Source organism: Anser brachyrhynchus, assembly GCF_964034855.1.
Source record: "Anser brachyrhynchus genome assembly, chromosome: Z".
Taxonomy (NCBI): domain Eukaryota; kingdom Metazoa; phylum Chordata; class Aves; order Anseriformes; family Anatidae; genus Anser; species Anser brachyrhynchus.
Genome location: NC_137697.1, coordinates 73140983 through 73155620, shown reverse-complemented (window position 1 = coordinate 73155620; position 14638 = coordinate 73140983). Strand labels below are relative to the sequence as shown.

The window sequence follows — 14638 nt, the reverse complement described above, 5'->3', positions numbered from 1 at the left end:
AAACCACAAAAAGACAAAACAAAACAGATACAGTCTGCTGCTCATAATGAAGATTAACTCTGTAATGTAACAATGCGAAAGAACAAGAGGGGAAAGGAAGAAAGGATAAACTTCAGGGTCTAACAAAATAAAAGTACATAAGCATGGATTCTTGTTCTTTTACTCGAGTTAGACCTGGAGTTAATGGTATATGCCCTCTTTCACGGTTACACATCTGTGACCTAGGTCACCCTAGATTTTAAAGTATACCTTACCTTGCTCACAAAGAGCACCTATGTAGCTTGGCAGACAGAGGCAAGTAAAGGTGTTGAGGCCATCTATACACGTAGCTCCATTGCGGCATGGGTTAGACTGGCATTCATCGATATCTACAACATAAAGATAAAAGTGTGTTTATAATCCACCCACCTCCCAGAAAGGAAATGTTATTCAGCCTTGCTCATAATCATTACTAGGACCAGTTCAATCCAGAAGAATGAAGTATTGCAAAAGATCCAAAACAGCAGTTTTATTTGTATGATAGTTAATTTCACTCTGCACAACTTTCCTTTCTCTTCACCCAAAATCAAGCAGTGTTCTCCTCAGGATATGTGAATTTAATGATCCACAATTTTATATCCTGCACTCTGACTCCTGAGTTAATTTCTAAAATCCAAATCTTCAGCCCCACATTGTGCAACTGAGAAAGAAGTCATGCTGTGCAGTATGCAGTATTTTACCTTATCAGTAGAGAATTTGACTTGAATGTGTGATCATGGCATGAAAAATTCTCATGAAATACTGGAGACTCAAATATCTTCAAAAATTTCAAATGTTAGAAATTTCATATCATCAGAAAGACTGTTAATTTCAGACTTCAAAGCTGAGTGTCCTAGATTCTTATTATTTTGTAATTTCTTTTTTGTTTCATTTCTTCCTTATCTAATCTTAGCAAAACAAGGACGAACCATCATGAAGATAATCTCACTGAATGCCCAGTCAGATAGTAACATTCACAGCCACGCACAGGTTACTCCTGAGTCAATGGCTCCATATTAAACAAATGACTTTTCTCTCCCCTACTCATCTGGCTTCTTGTTTTAAATTGGACAACCATTCCATTTACTATAAATACTTTGTGGATGTATTTGCACAGGCTATAAACTAGTATGTCCTTTTATAAGAACAAACTGTGTTTCTAATGAAGATTTTGCAAACACCTTAGTCAAAGCCACACTGTTGGAAGTCACTGGCTACCAAAAACTTAAAAGAGGAGTTAAACAAGTATGTTTAACACGTAAACGTGTTAAACCAACAGTTGTGAAATCCTAGGAATAATCGCTGCATTATGTATTTTATTTGTTGTAGTAATTTGGAAAGCTCTCAGATTGACTTTTTGTGTTTTATATCTGGAATATTCTTAAATACATGTATAGAAATGCTGAGATTTACTTTCTCAAGCACCACCAAACATATTTTTAAATGGCAACTGGCAGTTGAGAGTCCCATTCCAAATTACTAATAAAATGGTAAAACTTCTATGGGGTAAGAAGTTGCCGGGTTATTCTTTTATAATCTGAAGGAAGAGAGAAAATTATTCTCTCTGATCTCTGGTTTGTAAATAGTGGATGCCACATTTCTTGACAAGGAAGAAGATCTAAGATGAAACATCTAAGATGTGACATCTATCACTAACAACCCACTAGAGAAATACTGAATTCATCAATAAGATCTAGGTAAGCAGAAAAAAACACTAGCTTTTTTTTTTAACCATATACTGTCTTCTTGTAGAACACAAATAAAACCATAGTAGTCCTGACAATTAACCTATACTAATATCAACCTTTGGGTGGATTGAATTTTTCCTCCCCAGCTGCATATGGTGAATGGAACTCATTTAAGCAATACTGCACTTATTTTTTTCTTTCAAATTCAGCAAGTGACTGTGTAATAGGCAACCCCCTGATATTGATCAGGGAATTAAAATGAAAATTAAAAAAAAAAAAAGACTAAAACAGTTTTACATGAAACAGCCAAACAGCCAGTTTCATCATACATTGGCTTGTTGGTTTGGAAGGAAAAGCTGGTTACCCTGAACTGTACTGATCAGTCTCTTGAAACCAACATTCACAGCCGGGAATGCCAAATGTCTCAGGCAGCATGAGGAGGTCCTCAGCTGGAAGACTTACCGAAATACTAATTTATACTGAAGATGTATCTGACTATGGTCATATTTGCAATTTTCTTGAAAAAATATTAGCAGGCATTCAGTGTTCAGCTTCCTTGCTACGCTTGGGACTAGGCTATTTTAACACCCTTACAAATAATTACACAAAGATTTTACGTAATTATCCCAAATAATAATGCTGATCTATTCTTATTTGATATACTTATGAATTTAGTGTTAACTCATCTAGGACACTCAGTTCATTTAAATAATTCTCTTACATTTGTATGTGCACCTGTTTGTGCACTTTATGGGCAGAGAGAAAAATGGTTAGTAGACATTCTTCATTTTATTGCCCTGTCCATTAGTAAGGCTTTACTGTAGAATTTATTCAAATGTCTGTCTTCTTCAACCTCAAAAAAAATTATTTTTGAAAATCTTGTGTATGGAAATTTTATACTTCAATTAATCTGTAGACAATCCAGTATTTAGATGGCACCACCTTACCTAATTCACACTGTTCGCCATTGAAACCTGGCAAACATGTACAGATGTAAAATGAACCACGTGGGTAGCAGGTACCACCATTAAGGCAGGGATTGCTTTTGCATGGATCTTGTCCTGTTAAGTAGAAAAGGAAAGTTTACTCTGTAGCCTCAATGAGCTGATGTCTTTTTGAATTTTTGGAAAGAGAAATCTGTCTTCATTTCTGCATTGATGTTTCAGGGTTTACTGTTGTTACAGAAACTATAATAGTAAAACAGAATATTAGGAATAAAATAGTTTTGTAAAACAGTAAAGCTTATTTTGAGGCATCACTATTTTCAACTTTTAAAATAACATGGCATTTACTATGAACCAGTATAAATAATTTTCAGAATTACTACATTTTATAGCAATTTGTACTATATTTGGCAGTCACAATATTATACTGAGGATTTAGTTTGCATGACATGACAATTAATTATAGCTGAAATCAGTTAAACATAAGCAAAATGAATGGAAAATGCTTTTGCTTTTTTTGAACAAGGTTAGTTTATGTGGAATGATTGGGTACACAGAACATACGTCTCTTTAATATACTATCTGTCTGCTGACATTTCATTTCATTATATTCAGTCAAGCAATGCCCACTAATTCTTATTTCTTTGAAAGGATGTTTTCACACATGCATATTTCTCACTTGTCTTTCCTTAAAATACATTTCAAGAATACAAATAAAGGTACTGAATACATATGTAACTGAATTAAACATTAAGATAAAAGCTTACCTGCTGTGAAATCCTCATTTTTTATGGGAGTTATCATTTAAATAGCTTTCCATGCAGAGCTTTGATGCCTTCTAGTGATGTTTATTTCAACTGAGTTTACATACCCGGGTATTTGTAATTGATTTAATCCCTAAGAGCAATCACTCACATAAACAAAAATTCACTAGATAACCATTTCTAGATATCCACTTCTCAGAGTTAGAGGAAAATCATGAAGACAGTCCCTCTGGGATACATGAAGAAAGTCCTAGCTCTAAAAACTTACAAAACAGGTAAGATACTTTTGTAACCTAAATTGACTCAGAGACATGAGAAAAGTTTATATTTTTGGTTACATTTTCCCAAGATACTTTGACTATTCTTTATGAAATAAAAGATAAGATCTATTTTACCTTTTTAATCTAGAAATTAAAGAACTAGTCTTCTTAAAGTACCAAGTACCCCATAGAGTCATTGGAAGGAAGTAGGTTCAGTTGAAAGCCTCCAGGAGAAAATCCTGCCTACATAAATCCAGGCATGTAAGTGGACAGGATCTTTGGAGGTTTTCAAAAGAATCTGATCTCCATAAAAGAGGGTCCTTGTTTTAGGACTGCCTCACTGCAAGTCCAAAATGGAGGGCTGTATTAAGCACCTAACCATGTTTATTGCATGTTTGTCTTCATACAGACTGCATATTTTTCTAGCAAACCTTTTCAAATTGACAGCTACCTGGATTATTTTAGTAAAAAAACAAGAGAAAGCCCATATTAAGTGAGCTTTTTTTTCTTTCTTCAACTATATCTAGATAAAATATAAATTGAATATGCACTACTCATATTGATCCTAACCGCATGATTTGTGTATTTGTCGAAGTGGTGCCTAACAACCATTAATGTAAACTGTAATATTGTGGCAAATGATGTCAAACAAGAAGATCTACAATTTATAAGAGACAGACACTGTATCAATCAGTTAAGCTATAGACAGGCTGAATTTGTGAAGTCCTTTTTTTTTTTTGATATTTTATTTTCTGGAAAATTATCTTGTGGATCAAGAAAAGCTATTTTTTATAGCAAATTCCAATCCTAAAATGCACACTAGATTTGCTATGTAACATGTTATAAAACGATCCTACCTGTATAGCAGCTGTGTAAGTACTATTGTCATTCCAACACAGAATAGCTATCAGATAAAATAATTATATCTATCTCCATTGAAAACTGGAAAAAATAAGTTATTACAGCTGAATTCTTTACCACAATCAGTGTTACCTTCCTGTCTTTTAGAACTTGCTGTTCACCTCAAGTCTGATCCAGAGCTCCACGATGCAAACACTCAGGAAACACCACTGAGCTTGAGTTTCAGTCCCCCCATCTTTCATTTTGTCACAGTAGGGTTTACAATCATGCTGATTTCAAATCTTAAGGATCATGAGTTCTGTTGTATTTCACATGGTGCTTTGATTGTCATACCTCTTATCAGAGTTCAGACATACATTTACATGTATCAAAACAAACAAATATGACAGTGATCATACGTAGAAGTTACCTGGAATTTGCACTGCTGTGCCTTCAACTGAACCCACACTCGTGCCAATCAGGAAATCTGATCCATTAGTGACTTCCGGAAGGGAAAATGATGAAGTTACAAGTTCAACAGTGTTTAGCTCCTCATAACTTATTGTTGACTGATTATTTGGATAAGGATTTTTTCCAGGGGCTGTATTGTTTGTTGCAATGTTAGAAGAAATTGTTGTGATCTCCTCTCGACCAAGCAAAGCTGATTGTGTTTCCATGCTTCTATCCAAAGGTTGTGAAGACAAAGTTAGCATTGTAACTGCTTCCTGTTCAGGTTTGAATAATCCACCTTCTATACTGTTGGGTGAATCTGAAACAGGTGTGGAAAGAAGCCGTGGGATCTCCCTCTCTGTACTCCTGTCACCTTCTTGACTGGGGTTGTTCACTCCCTCTGAAGAAGACTCAACTTTTATGGTGCTAACATTTGGAACATCTGTGTTTGCTCTTTCTCCAAAATTCAGAAAAGCAGTAGGGACGGTATGTATTGATGAAGAATCTCCAGAAACAGTAGTTTCTTCCTCAGCAACCAGATCAGTTACAGAAGACTCTGTCTCCTCTGACCTGTCTGTTACGAGTTTATTAAAGTGAGGAGTACTTTCAGTAGTTGGGCTTTCTGACTGAGGCTTAGGAGAAAATTCTAGCAGAGAAACCTCTGTCGTATCTAGAAGGTCTGTAGTGGGTGGTTTATAAGTTGCTGCAATATCAGAACTAACCTCTTTGAAAGTTCCTTCTGATGAGTAATCAGACTGATCTGTGCCCTTTGATGATGACGTACTTGAAACAATCACTTCAGGATACTCAGACACTCCATTAACTAACTGAACAGTTACTGAGGATTTAGGAGTTTGAGGTTCAGAATAAAGGCTTGCTGAATCTGTTTCTTCATACTCTGCCGATGCTGATTTTGTTTGTACATATACTGTAGGATGCTTTTCTTCATTGCTGCTAGATGGTACAGTTATGTGTTGTGAAAGACTCTCTGTGGTGACAATACTTACACCAAGCGTGCCAGTTGTCAAAGCCTTTTCAGTCTCAGTAGTTAAATCTGGTGTAAGGGAAGGAACCACAGGCTTCTTATCATCCAGTTCTTCTTGGCCCATTCCAGAAAACCCAGAAACAGACATTGTTTCACTCTGATCTGCTATGACTCGGTTGTTTGCTGAAGTATTCAGCTCATAAGTGTCTTCTGTCGTGCTTGTCATTAGAACATGTTTAGTCTCAAATTCAGATTCTTTAGACTCATGAGGCACATGAGGGCTTACCAGTGAGGGTACTGTTGGAAGGAAAATTCCCAGCTCATAAAGGCCAGTAGTGGTGAGAGTTTCTGTTGCAAACTTCACAGTATTCCCTGAACCTAAATCCTTGTCCTCCAATTTTGGTCTGTGCCCAGATGTTACTGATTCACTACTTAGCTGGGCGGAAGTAGTCGAAGAAAGACTATCACCAGATCCAAGTGAATTTTCTTTGATTACAGAAAAATTAGGTGTTGAATCATATTTGTCCACTTCAGCTTTCATGCTATCATCACTGCCATAAGTTGATTGTATGGCAGGATTTGGCATTGTCTGCACACTTATTATATCTTCTGGCATTGATTTGGAGTGATCCATGTCTATAATAGTTGTTTCTTCTGATGGGATTTCAAGTCGTTCTTCAATTAGTGTAATATCACCATAAACAGAAACATTAAATAAAACACTTCTTTTATCATCAACCATTGGAATGATTTTCTCATATATCCCGGTATCACTTGTTAGTTCTTCTGACGTAATTGTCTTCGGTTCAGCAGCAGTTTGATTTGCCACAATCTCTTTTTCTTCTGTAAAAAGGGATGCTAATCCTGTGATCACAGTCTGTGATCCATCTGTCGGTGCCTCTGTTGTCATAACTTCAGAATAAACTTCTCCAGGAACACTAGGTGAAGCAGTTTGCTCGACTTTTGTCAGAGGAGGTATCGACAAATGAGTAAATGTGTCAGGGGGAAATGAATCTGAAACACCAACCCAGCCCGATCCCTCTCCAGAGCTTTCAGGTAATAATCTGCTTGGCATTTTTGTTGCTGATATTGCAAGTGATTCTTCTGTTTCAAGATTAGGGGTTCCACTCAGTATTACAGAAACAGGAGTTATGACATCTTCAGTCAGCAAATGTGACGTTTCCTCATAAGACACAACTTTAGAAGTAGCTGTTGGCCTGTCTGTTTCATTTTCTCCCCTCCTGTGGTTTGTTTCCTTATTGTGAGGCTCTTCAATAACAAAAAAATAATGTGTCATCTCCTTGCCTTCAGAGTTGAAGTTCTTGGAACTGTCTTCTGTTAAAGCTGGGGAACTGGTGATCATCGAGTCTGAAGTTCCTGACAGCAGCTCTTCTGCAGAACTTGTAATTCCTTCATTAACTTCAGCATACCTTTCAGTGCTTTCTCTTTCAAAGTCTTGTGTCTTGTCAGTTGAAAGGTTGGGTCCTACATTTGCAGGATGAAAAGGCTGAGGACTTAGAGTACTTGTGATTTCTTTGACAGCCAATGGCACTACAGAAGGTATAACAGTAAACTCGTCTCCTGATCCTTGTCCTGAAAATAAAGCATCACCAATGAGATCATTATTCGGTAGCTTTTCTTCTTTAGTTTTCAGGAGTGATACGGGAGTATCTTCTGTAGGAAAAATACTTTGCACCAACTTCTCTTCTTCCTCTGTAACTGTAATTGGAGAGCTTATGTATTTCCTTTCAATTGTTACAGACTCAGTTACTCTGTCATTATTAAATGGTAAAAATATTTTTTCACCAGATTCAGTTTCTACTTTCTTTTCTTCTGAGTATGGTCTGACAGTGGGAACATTTAAAAATTCCAGATGTTCATGGTTAGCCTGTGTACTTTTGAAAAATGGATCTTCAGTCGTTTCTGCAGAAGATTCTATCGCTTTTGGTGAAATTTCCCATGGCCTATCTTCCTTTGAATGTGTATCTTCTGACAACGGAAACTTTGTAGTAAAAGCTCTCACTGTCAGTTCATCAACTGTTTTCTCTTCCATTTTTATGTCAGTTACAGTTCCCATCGTGGTTACTTCATGTTCAGCACTCGTGACTAGCTCATCAGGTTCAGTAGTGAAGGCATGATCCACAGATGGCGTGCTGACAACTCTTCTGCCATATTCCTCTCGTGATTCTGGTTTCCCAGTGAGTGAAACTGCTGTTTTTGTAAATGATTCAATGAAAGTTTCTGCTTCTCCAGAACCCTGATCAATAAATGAGAAATGACCTACAAGTACTTTTTCAGTAGGTCCATTAGACATTAGTTTTGTAGTGCTGCTGTCACCTCTGAATTCTTCTCCAGAGCCATGCTCAATCAGGAGAATTTTGCCCAAAGAGACAGTTGAAGAACTATCTTTTCCATTTCTGCTTTCTGTAGATTCAGCTATTGCTTTTATATTTCCAGTACTGTGTGTCACCATGATGTCAAGAGGGCTGTTATTAACCACTGATTCTGGTGACGATGTGACTTCAGCTGTTTCTAAATCCTTTGTTTTATCTCCTGGTGCAACATGAGGTGTTTTATCTTTTCCAGAACCATGACTAGATTTTACTTCAGAAGGAGCTCTGTAAGTTGGTTCTGCTTCCTCTGTTAGTTCTCCTGGGTTTCCTGTACTAAACACAGTCTGGGACATCTGACTTGCTACTCCAGACTCCTTTGTCAAGCCATCTGACCCAGTATTTGAAACTGATATTGCTGATTCACCTGTTCCCATGTGTTCTTCATATTCTGCTGTTGCATTCTCCAATGAAACATCTGTGATGTAAACTTTTCCTTCATGCTTTTCTGTTTGTGTTTCAGTGACAGACCTTGATGGAACTGAAGTCAAAGTAGCAGACTCAATGATAATATCTATGTCTCCAGAACCTGCATCAGTAAATGGGGAGTCAGTACTTACCACTTCTCTTGTGGGACTCCCTGATAAAAAGTCTGCTGGTTCTTCAGCTGATCCTTCATTGATAAAAAGCTTCTTCTCTCTCAAGAAAGGAACGCTGGTAACCTTTTTGATTTCAGAATGCATGGTACCTGTTACTGGTAATGTTTCTCTGAGTGGGATGGGTTCCTGACTTGCAGTTCTGACTTCATCAGTAGTGCTTCCAAGTTCATTCAATTCTGATTTTCCCTCTGCAGCAGTGGCTGAATTTTCCTGTCTTGAATAAACAGTAGTCTGTATTTCTTTTTCTACCTCAATTTTATTTTCAGTTGGAACCGAGTTGCCAACTACTTGTTCTGTAATAAGCTCAGACACATAATTGGTGGGAACAGCTGCTTCAGAACTTTGATCAAAAGTAGAATAAAGATTGCTTGTTCCTCCAGGCAAAGCTGAGGTGAGTCCTGAAATGGTTACAGAAATTTCTGTGGGCACTACGGTGCCAGAACCCAAAGAAATGTCTTGCATTGGAAGTGTTTCTGTTATTGCCATTTCTGTTATCATGGCTGAAGTTATAGCGGTGTCCTCTTCTACATCTCCAGAGCCTTCTAGAACTGTAAAAGAAGAAGTGCTTAACTCAGGCTTTGCTGTCTGACTTGTTTTTTCCAGAAGGCTTTCAAAAGGGTAATTTGCATCAAGTTTAATAGTTGATTTATAATAATTTCCTGGAGCAGAAGTCCCCTCTTCTGGAATAAGGCCTTTCAAAGCTGTGCTGACAGTAGCAGTATCAAAACCCGCATCCAGACCAGCAGTTACAGCAGAACTTTCCACGGTAAATGCACTGGGAGCAGAAGTTGTACCAGAAACTTTCTCATCATCTTCCTGTCTTGACATTGTCACAATTTCTGTGAATGCAGAACTAGACAAATCAGATTCAGTGGAACCATCTCCAGAAGATTCGCCAGTAATCAAAAGCAATTTTTTTGCACCTTTAGTAGAGCTCTCCTCAGTTCCATGCCATGTTACACTCTCCTTATTTTTTTGTGGTGACTGCTCATATGCAGAAGTAATCTCTACTGATTTGTCTGTTGTGGCAGCTTCAGACTCACCACTATACACTGGTTCTAACATTGCAACATCTGCTGTCGGTTGTGTAACTTCGAAAGCCCCTATTACTTCACTAGCTTTGCTTGGTTGCATGGTACCAGAAGCTTCAGTTTCAGGTATTATGAAAGTGTTTGTTTCATTGAGTTGTGAAAAGGTTACATTTTTGGAATGTGCAACACTTTCAATTTGGTCACTTCTCGCTTCCTCAGCTTTTGTGCTTTTAGGTGCATTTGTCACCTGTTGCTTTCCATTGATGAACTGCAAAGCTGGAGGAGTTGTAACATCAGTAGTATTTTCACAGTCTTCCTCCTCTTCAAATTCTATAAAGTTTGGAAAGAAAGGATCCAATATTATATATTCAGATGAATCCTGCACAGAGTCTGAAGTACAGGGTTCAGTCTGAGTTGATTCTGCATCAATGTGGGGTTCATCTATTGCATGAGGAAGCATGTGGCGACTGAACAGATCCAAAAGTTCATTCACCGGATGATCTGCAAGAAAAAAAGAGCTTTTCATAATCCCTAAGTAACAGTGATGGTTGTGCATTATAGTAGACACATGAAGTATAAACAATCTATAGGAGAAAAAAATACTCAAAAAGAAACATAGCAAATTCAGTATATTCTTCCATTGACACTAAGTTAAATGCTCTCCCAGTGTTCTAATTTCTAGTCGAAGGTCCTGTGTATTGAATACATTGCTTACATAATGCTGTTCATTACTGTAGGTATTCCTAAACCCATGCCAGAGCCAACTTCTCCTGTGTCATATAGCAGAGACAAGATGAAAACAGTTTTTCAGACCAAAAGACTGTGGTTCCAACCTACAGCAACTGCTTATACAGGTTTGTGATGTTAGCTGGCCTTCACCAAAAACTGAGCTTAGATGAAGCTAAGCAAAGTGCAGTCTAAAGCAAAATAGGACATAGAGGACATGTCTCTGTAGCTCCATTTATCGTCATTATAGAGTAATTCAAATTACTAATAACACCATAAAACAAACAAACAAACAAACAAACAAACAAACAAACTGCTCTATTCTTTCCACTTCAAACCTTGCGCAGTAAATGAAGTCTCGCTTATCATATCAAAGATGTCTAAATTATTTAACAAATAAAAAGTAAACAAGATTCAAAAATCAGTCACCAGTCAGACAATATTATGAGTAAAGCCCAGCCATTTTTTTCTGCTTATCACTCACTTTAAATTATTCACACACTCCCACAGACTGCAGACCTCTCATTTTTTTCTCTAGCTAGTAAACCAGATAAAGAAGAGGAACGACGGTCTAAGTAGACAATGTTTTAGCTGCAGAAGCCCTTATGAATTCCTCTAAGATTTATGATCACAAAGTCCACAGACACTTTAAAAATTCACCTTCTCAGAACAAACATTACATCAAACCCTCTGTTCTAGACAATAGACACTATCATCATTAAGTACACACATACACCAGACTCAGAAAAATATAAATATATCAGGCTCTGATTGATACAACACTTGGCTGGCTGGCTTGAAGCTGGAAACTTTGTGTTAAAATCTTATTCCATGAACATATCTTGCTGGTTCTGTCTTTAAAACCATTTTGTCCAAAGTGAAATTATTTTTTGCTGGTATAAACTGGCATAACCAATAGACCTCTATTTACATCTATCAGCAGAGAAGAACATACAGGACTCTTACAGTCTTACAGCCTTATCAGTGATGGATGCTTCTCAGAGAATACTTTCAGGTGTTCTGGCATACCAATTGAATGACAGAGCAAAATTTAGAAGTAAATGTTCCTCATTAAATCTACTTACAATGAGAAACTGAAAAGTAAAGTATTTAATTAGTCTAAAATAACTCTCTTACGTATGAACATCATTTAACCTCTAGAACTATTGAGCCTTCAGAGACAGAGCAATCAGGTGATCATTCTGGAAAGGAATGTATTAAATCATATTAAACTGGTGCACAGCACAGCACTGTGAAAGGCTTGTGATTCTTGTCTTGAGTATTTTGTGCATGCAAATTGACTGCAGCTTGGGTCTTGAAAAGGTCATTGCAGCTCTACGGAGAATTAATGTTCTAATATCTCACCCCTTGTTTACTGCTAAACTTATGAAGTATTACTGAGTCTTCATTTCCACTAAAAGATTCAGTTTGTACAGCACTAAGTTCAGGGCTCCCAGAGCAAAGAAAAAAGGTTGTCTTGTACCTGTCTTCTGCCCAGCTACTTGCTATTGCACCACTGAAGCCTGGTGTTTATTTTGTGCTATGAAAACTCTGTTACATGACTACAGAATTAAACACCTCCTCTCTCCCCAGCATGTGCTTGTAGGGAGTTGTTTTATGCAATGCTTGTAATGAGAGAATTTCTCCCTGTTCCTTCCTCCAGTGGGTTTGAAATATTTGCACACACTGCCTGTTGCCACAGGAAAATACAGCTTCTGCAGCCATTTATTTGAGTTTTCCCAGATCTACCTTTCAAATTTTATTCACGCAGAAAAGCAAGATTTTTGCTATTTGTCCAAGATGATGTGGAGATGCGTGTCTTCCACTAAGTAATAAAGTCACATTCAGAACCCACAAATTTCAGCAAAGAGCAATACTAGTCATTATAACAAGGAATCATATTTTCATAAAAAGTAGAAGCTCTCATCAGAACAGAATCGTACACTTTCTTTTCAAAATGGTGAATGCAACAAATACACAAGAACTCAATAAATGAAAAAGGGAATAGCAAGTTAAACCCGCTAGGGAGCTTTGAGAATTTCTGATTCTTAGTAAATTCACTGTAATGTAACTGCACTAAATGTACAGAACCAGAGAGCTACATATGAAGATGAGCACAGACAAGAAAGATGGCTTGTACTGTGTACACAGGTTAAGAAGGAATATGTATAAATAAGTTTAAGAAGGAATGTGTATAAATAACCCGGTATATAGGCTAGCCTGGCATAAGCATTGATTATGACTTTGTATACAGCTGTTAGGATTGTGTGCACAAAGCATGTAGCATCCTTTTGCATAGAGCCATACATAAATTTTTTTAAAACCTGGATGGGACAGGATAGGTTGTAATTTGTAGGAGGGTACCATGACTAACAAGTTCTGACCAGTGTATTATTTTTGTAGCAGTGCACACCTGGGAGCCACTCAAATTACTAGCTCATGCTAAATCATTTATGGTAGGTAATAAATTTAATGAACAACATCTGTTCCAAGTTCACCCAGAAGATATATACAAATTCTTACATACACAAAGATCTCTATCAGACATTACTTTTACTTTGTTAGCTTTTTCAAGATCTCACATGCCACAGAGATCCACATAAAAGAACCTTAGCTATGGTATGATATTCCAATAATAAACTTTCATCAAATACTAAGTATTTTTGTTCTGCCTTTTTTTCTTACTTTCTTTTTTTTTTTTTTTCAAGAACAAAATAACCGGCTTTTAAGAAAACAGAAAATAATTCAACTGAATTATTTTTTATTAAAATTTCTTCTCCTTTCTAGAGCTTTGATTAATCAGTGTTAGCAATCAAGTTCCTAATGCTCAGCATTAACAGATACCGTAAATTCTCTTAAACCCTAGAGAAAACCAATAATTAAATGATGCAGGTCATATAACATGTAACCTTGTACTCCAAGAATAAACAAGACACTAGGATGAAAACCTAAGTCCTATCACAAAATATGAATACGGGACAGAAAATTCTTAAATGGTTTATTAGATCCTCAGGGCAGACACACAAACACTTGCAATAGTTTGAACTGGCTACATGTAGCTGACAGATGTTTCCCATATTTATGTTCATGTCCATTTCATCTGCAGGGAAAAACACATAGATCTGAGTCTGCTAATAAGAGACAAGACGAGGACTTTAAGAGAAAAGAATTTAGCTCCTAAATATTCCTATCAATAGTTCACACATTACCATGACAAACAAGCCAAAAGAAGCACTTATTCAAAGAGGTGCTTTCTTACTATCACTCCCAGAAGAAGAAAGTAAAAACAAGTAGCTAAAAAGCAGTAAAAACAAGGGTAATCAGTCTAGATTGCCAATCCAAACAAGTCCTAAAGGAGAATTGTCAGTAAGACATTTTACTGAGAAAATTGAAGTATGCAGTGAAATAAAGATGAAATAGATAGGCGGATGAGTGCATATGCAGCCTAGAGTGTTTCTTAATCCATTTAATACATATAGACATTTAAAATTACCTGCATGGTGCAGGCATCTACCTCAGTAACAGCCAACCATGTGTAAGAAATGGAAATCCCCCAACTCCAGGTGCTTTTTCAGCCACAAGAGGATTTGCCTGCTACTACTCAAAATCACAGAGCGATGGATTGAGGTGGCATTAATTTCCATTTCGATCCTTCTAATGACAGTTGGTTCTAAGCCCAAATTGTTTCTCAGGGGACAAGGAAAAAGAGATGCCCCAGTGTTACCCAATGCTACCTTCCACACGTTCAAAAAATTTATAAAGTTTGATACTAGTCTTTCTTGAAAAGATTTTTAATATTCTACAAAGATCACTAGAAGGCTTTTCAAGGTCATTGTTGGGGGACAGGCAGTAGAAAGAATTTTGTCTCTAAAAACTCCTCAGGTAAACAGCTGAATAAGAATGAATAAAGAATTAAATGAAAAACAGCTTCTAATGTTTTCCA

At 36.9% G+C, this 14638-nt stretch overlaps 1 protein-coding gene across 4 annotated transcripts in view; it reads right to left on the bottom strand.

The window, feature by feature from the left end:
• Positions 1–14638, bottom strand: part of VCAN (versican) — a 117337-nt gene that overhangs the window by 29691 nt on the left and 73008 nt on the right. For all 4 annotated transcript variants that reach the window (XM_080573581.1, XM_080573584.1, XM_080573582.1 and 1 more), the window contains exons 9-11: positions 4945–10470; positions 2654–2767; positions 255–368 (exon numbers count right to left, since the gene is read on the bottom strand). In XM_080573581.1, coding sequence (XP_080429707.1) covers positions 255–368; positions 2654–2767; positions 4945–10470 — 5754 coding nt within the window. The remainder of the gene's footprint in view (positions 1–254; positions 369–2653; positions 2768–4944; positions 10471–14638) is intronic.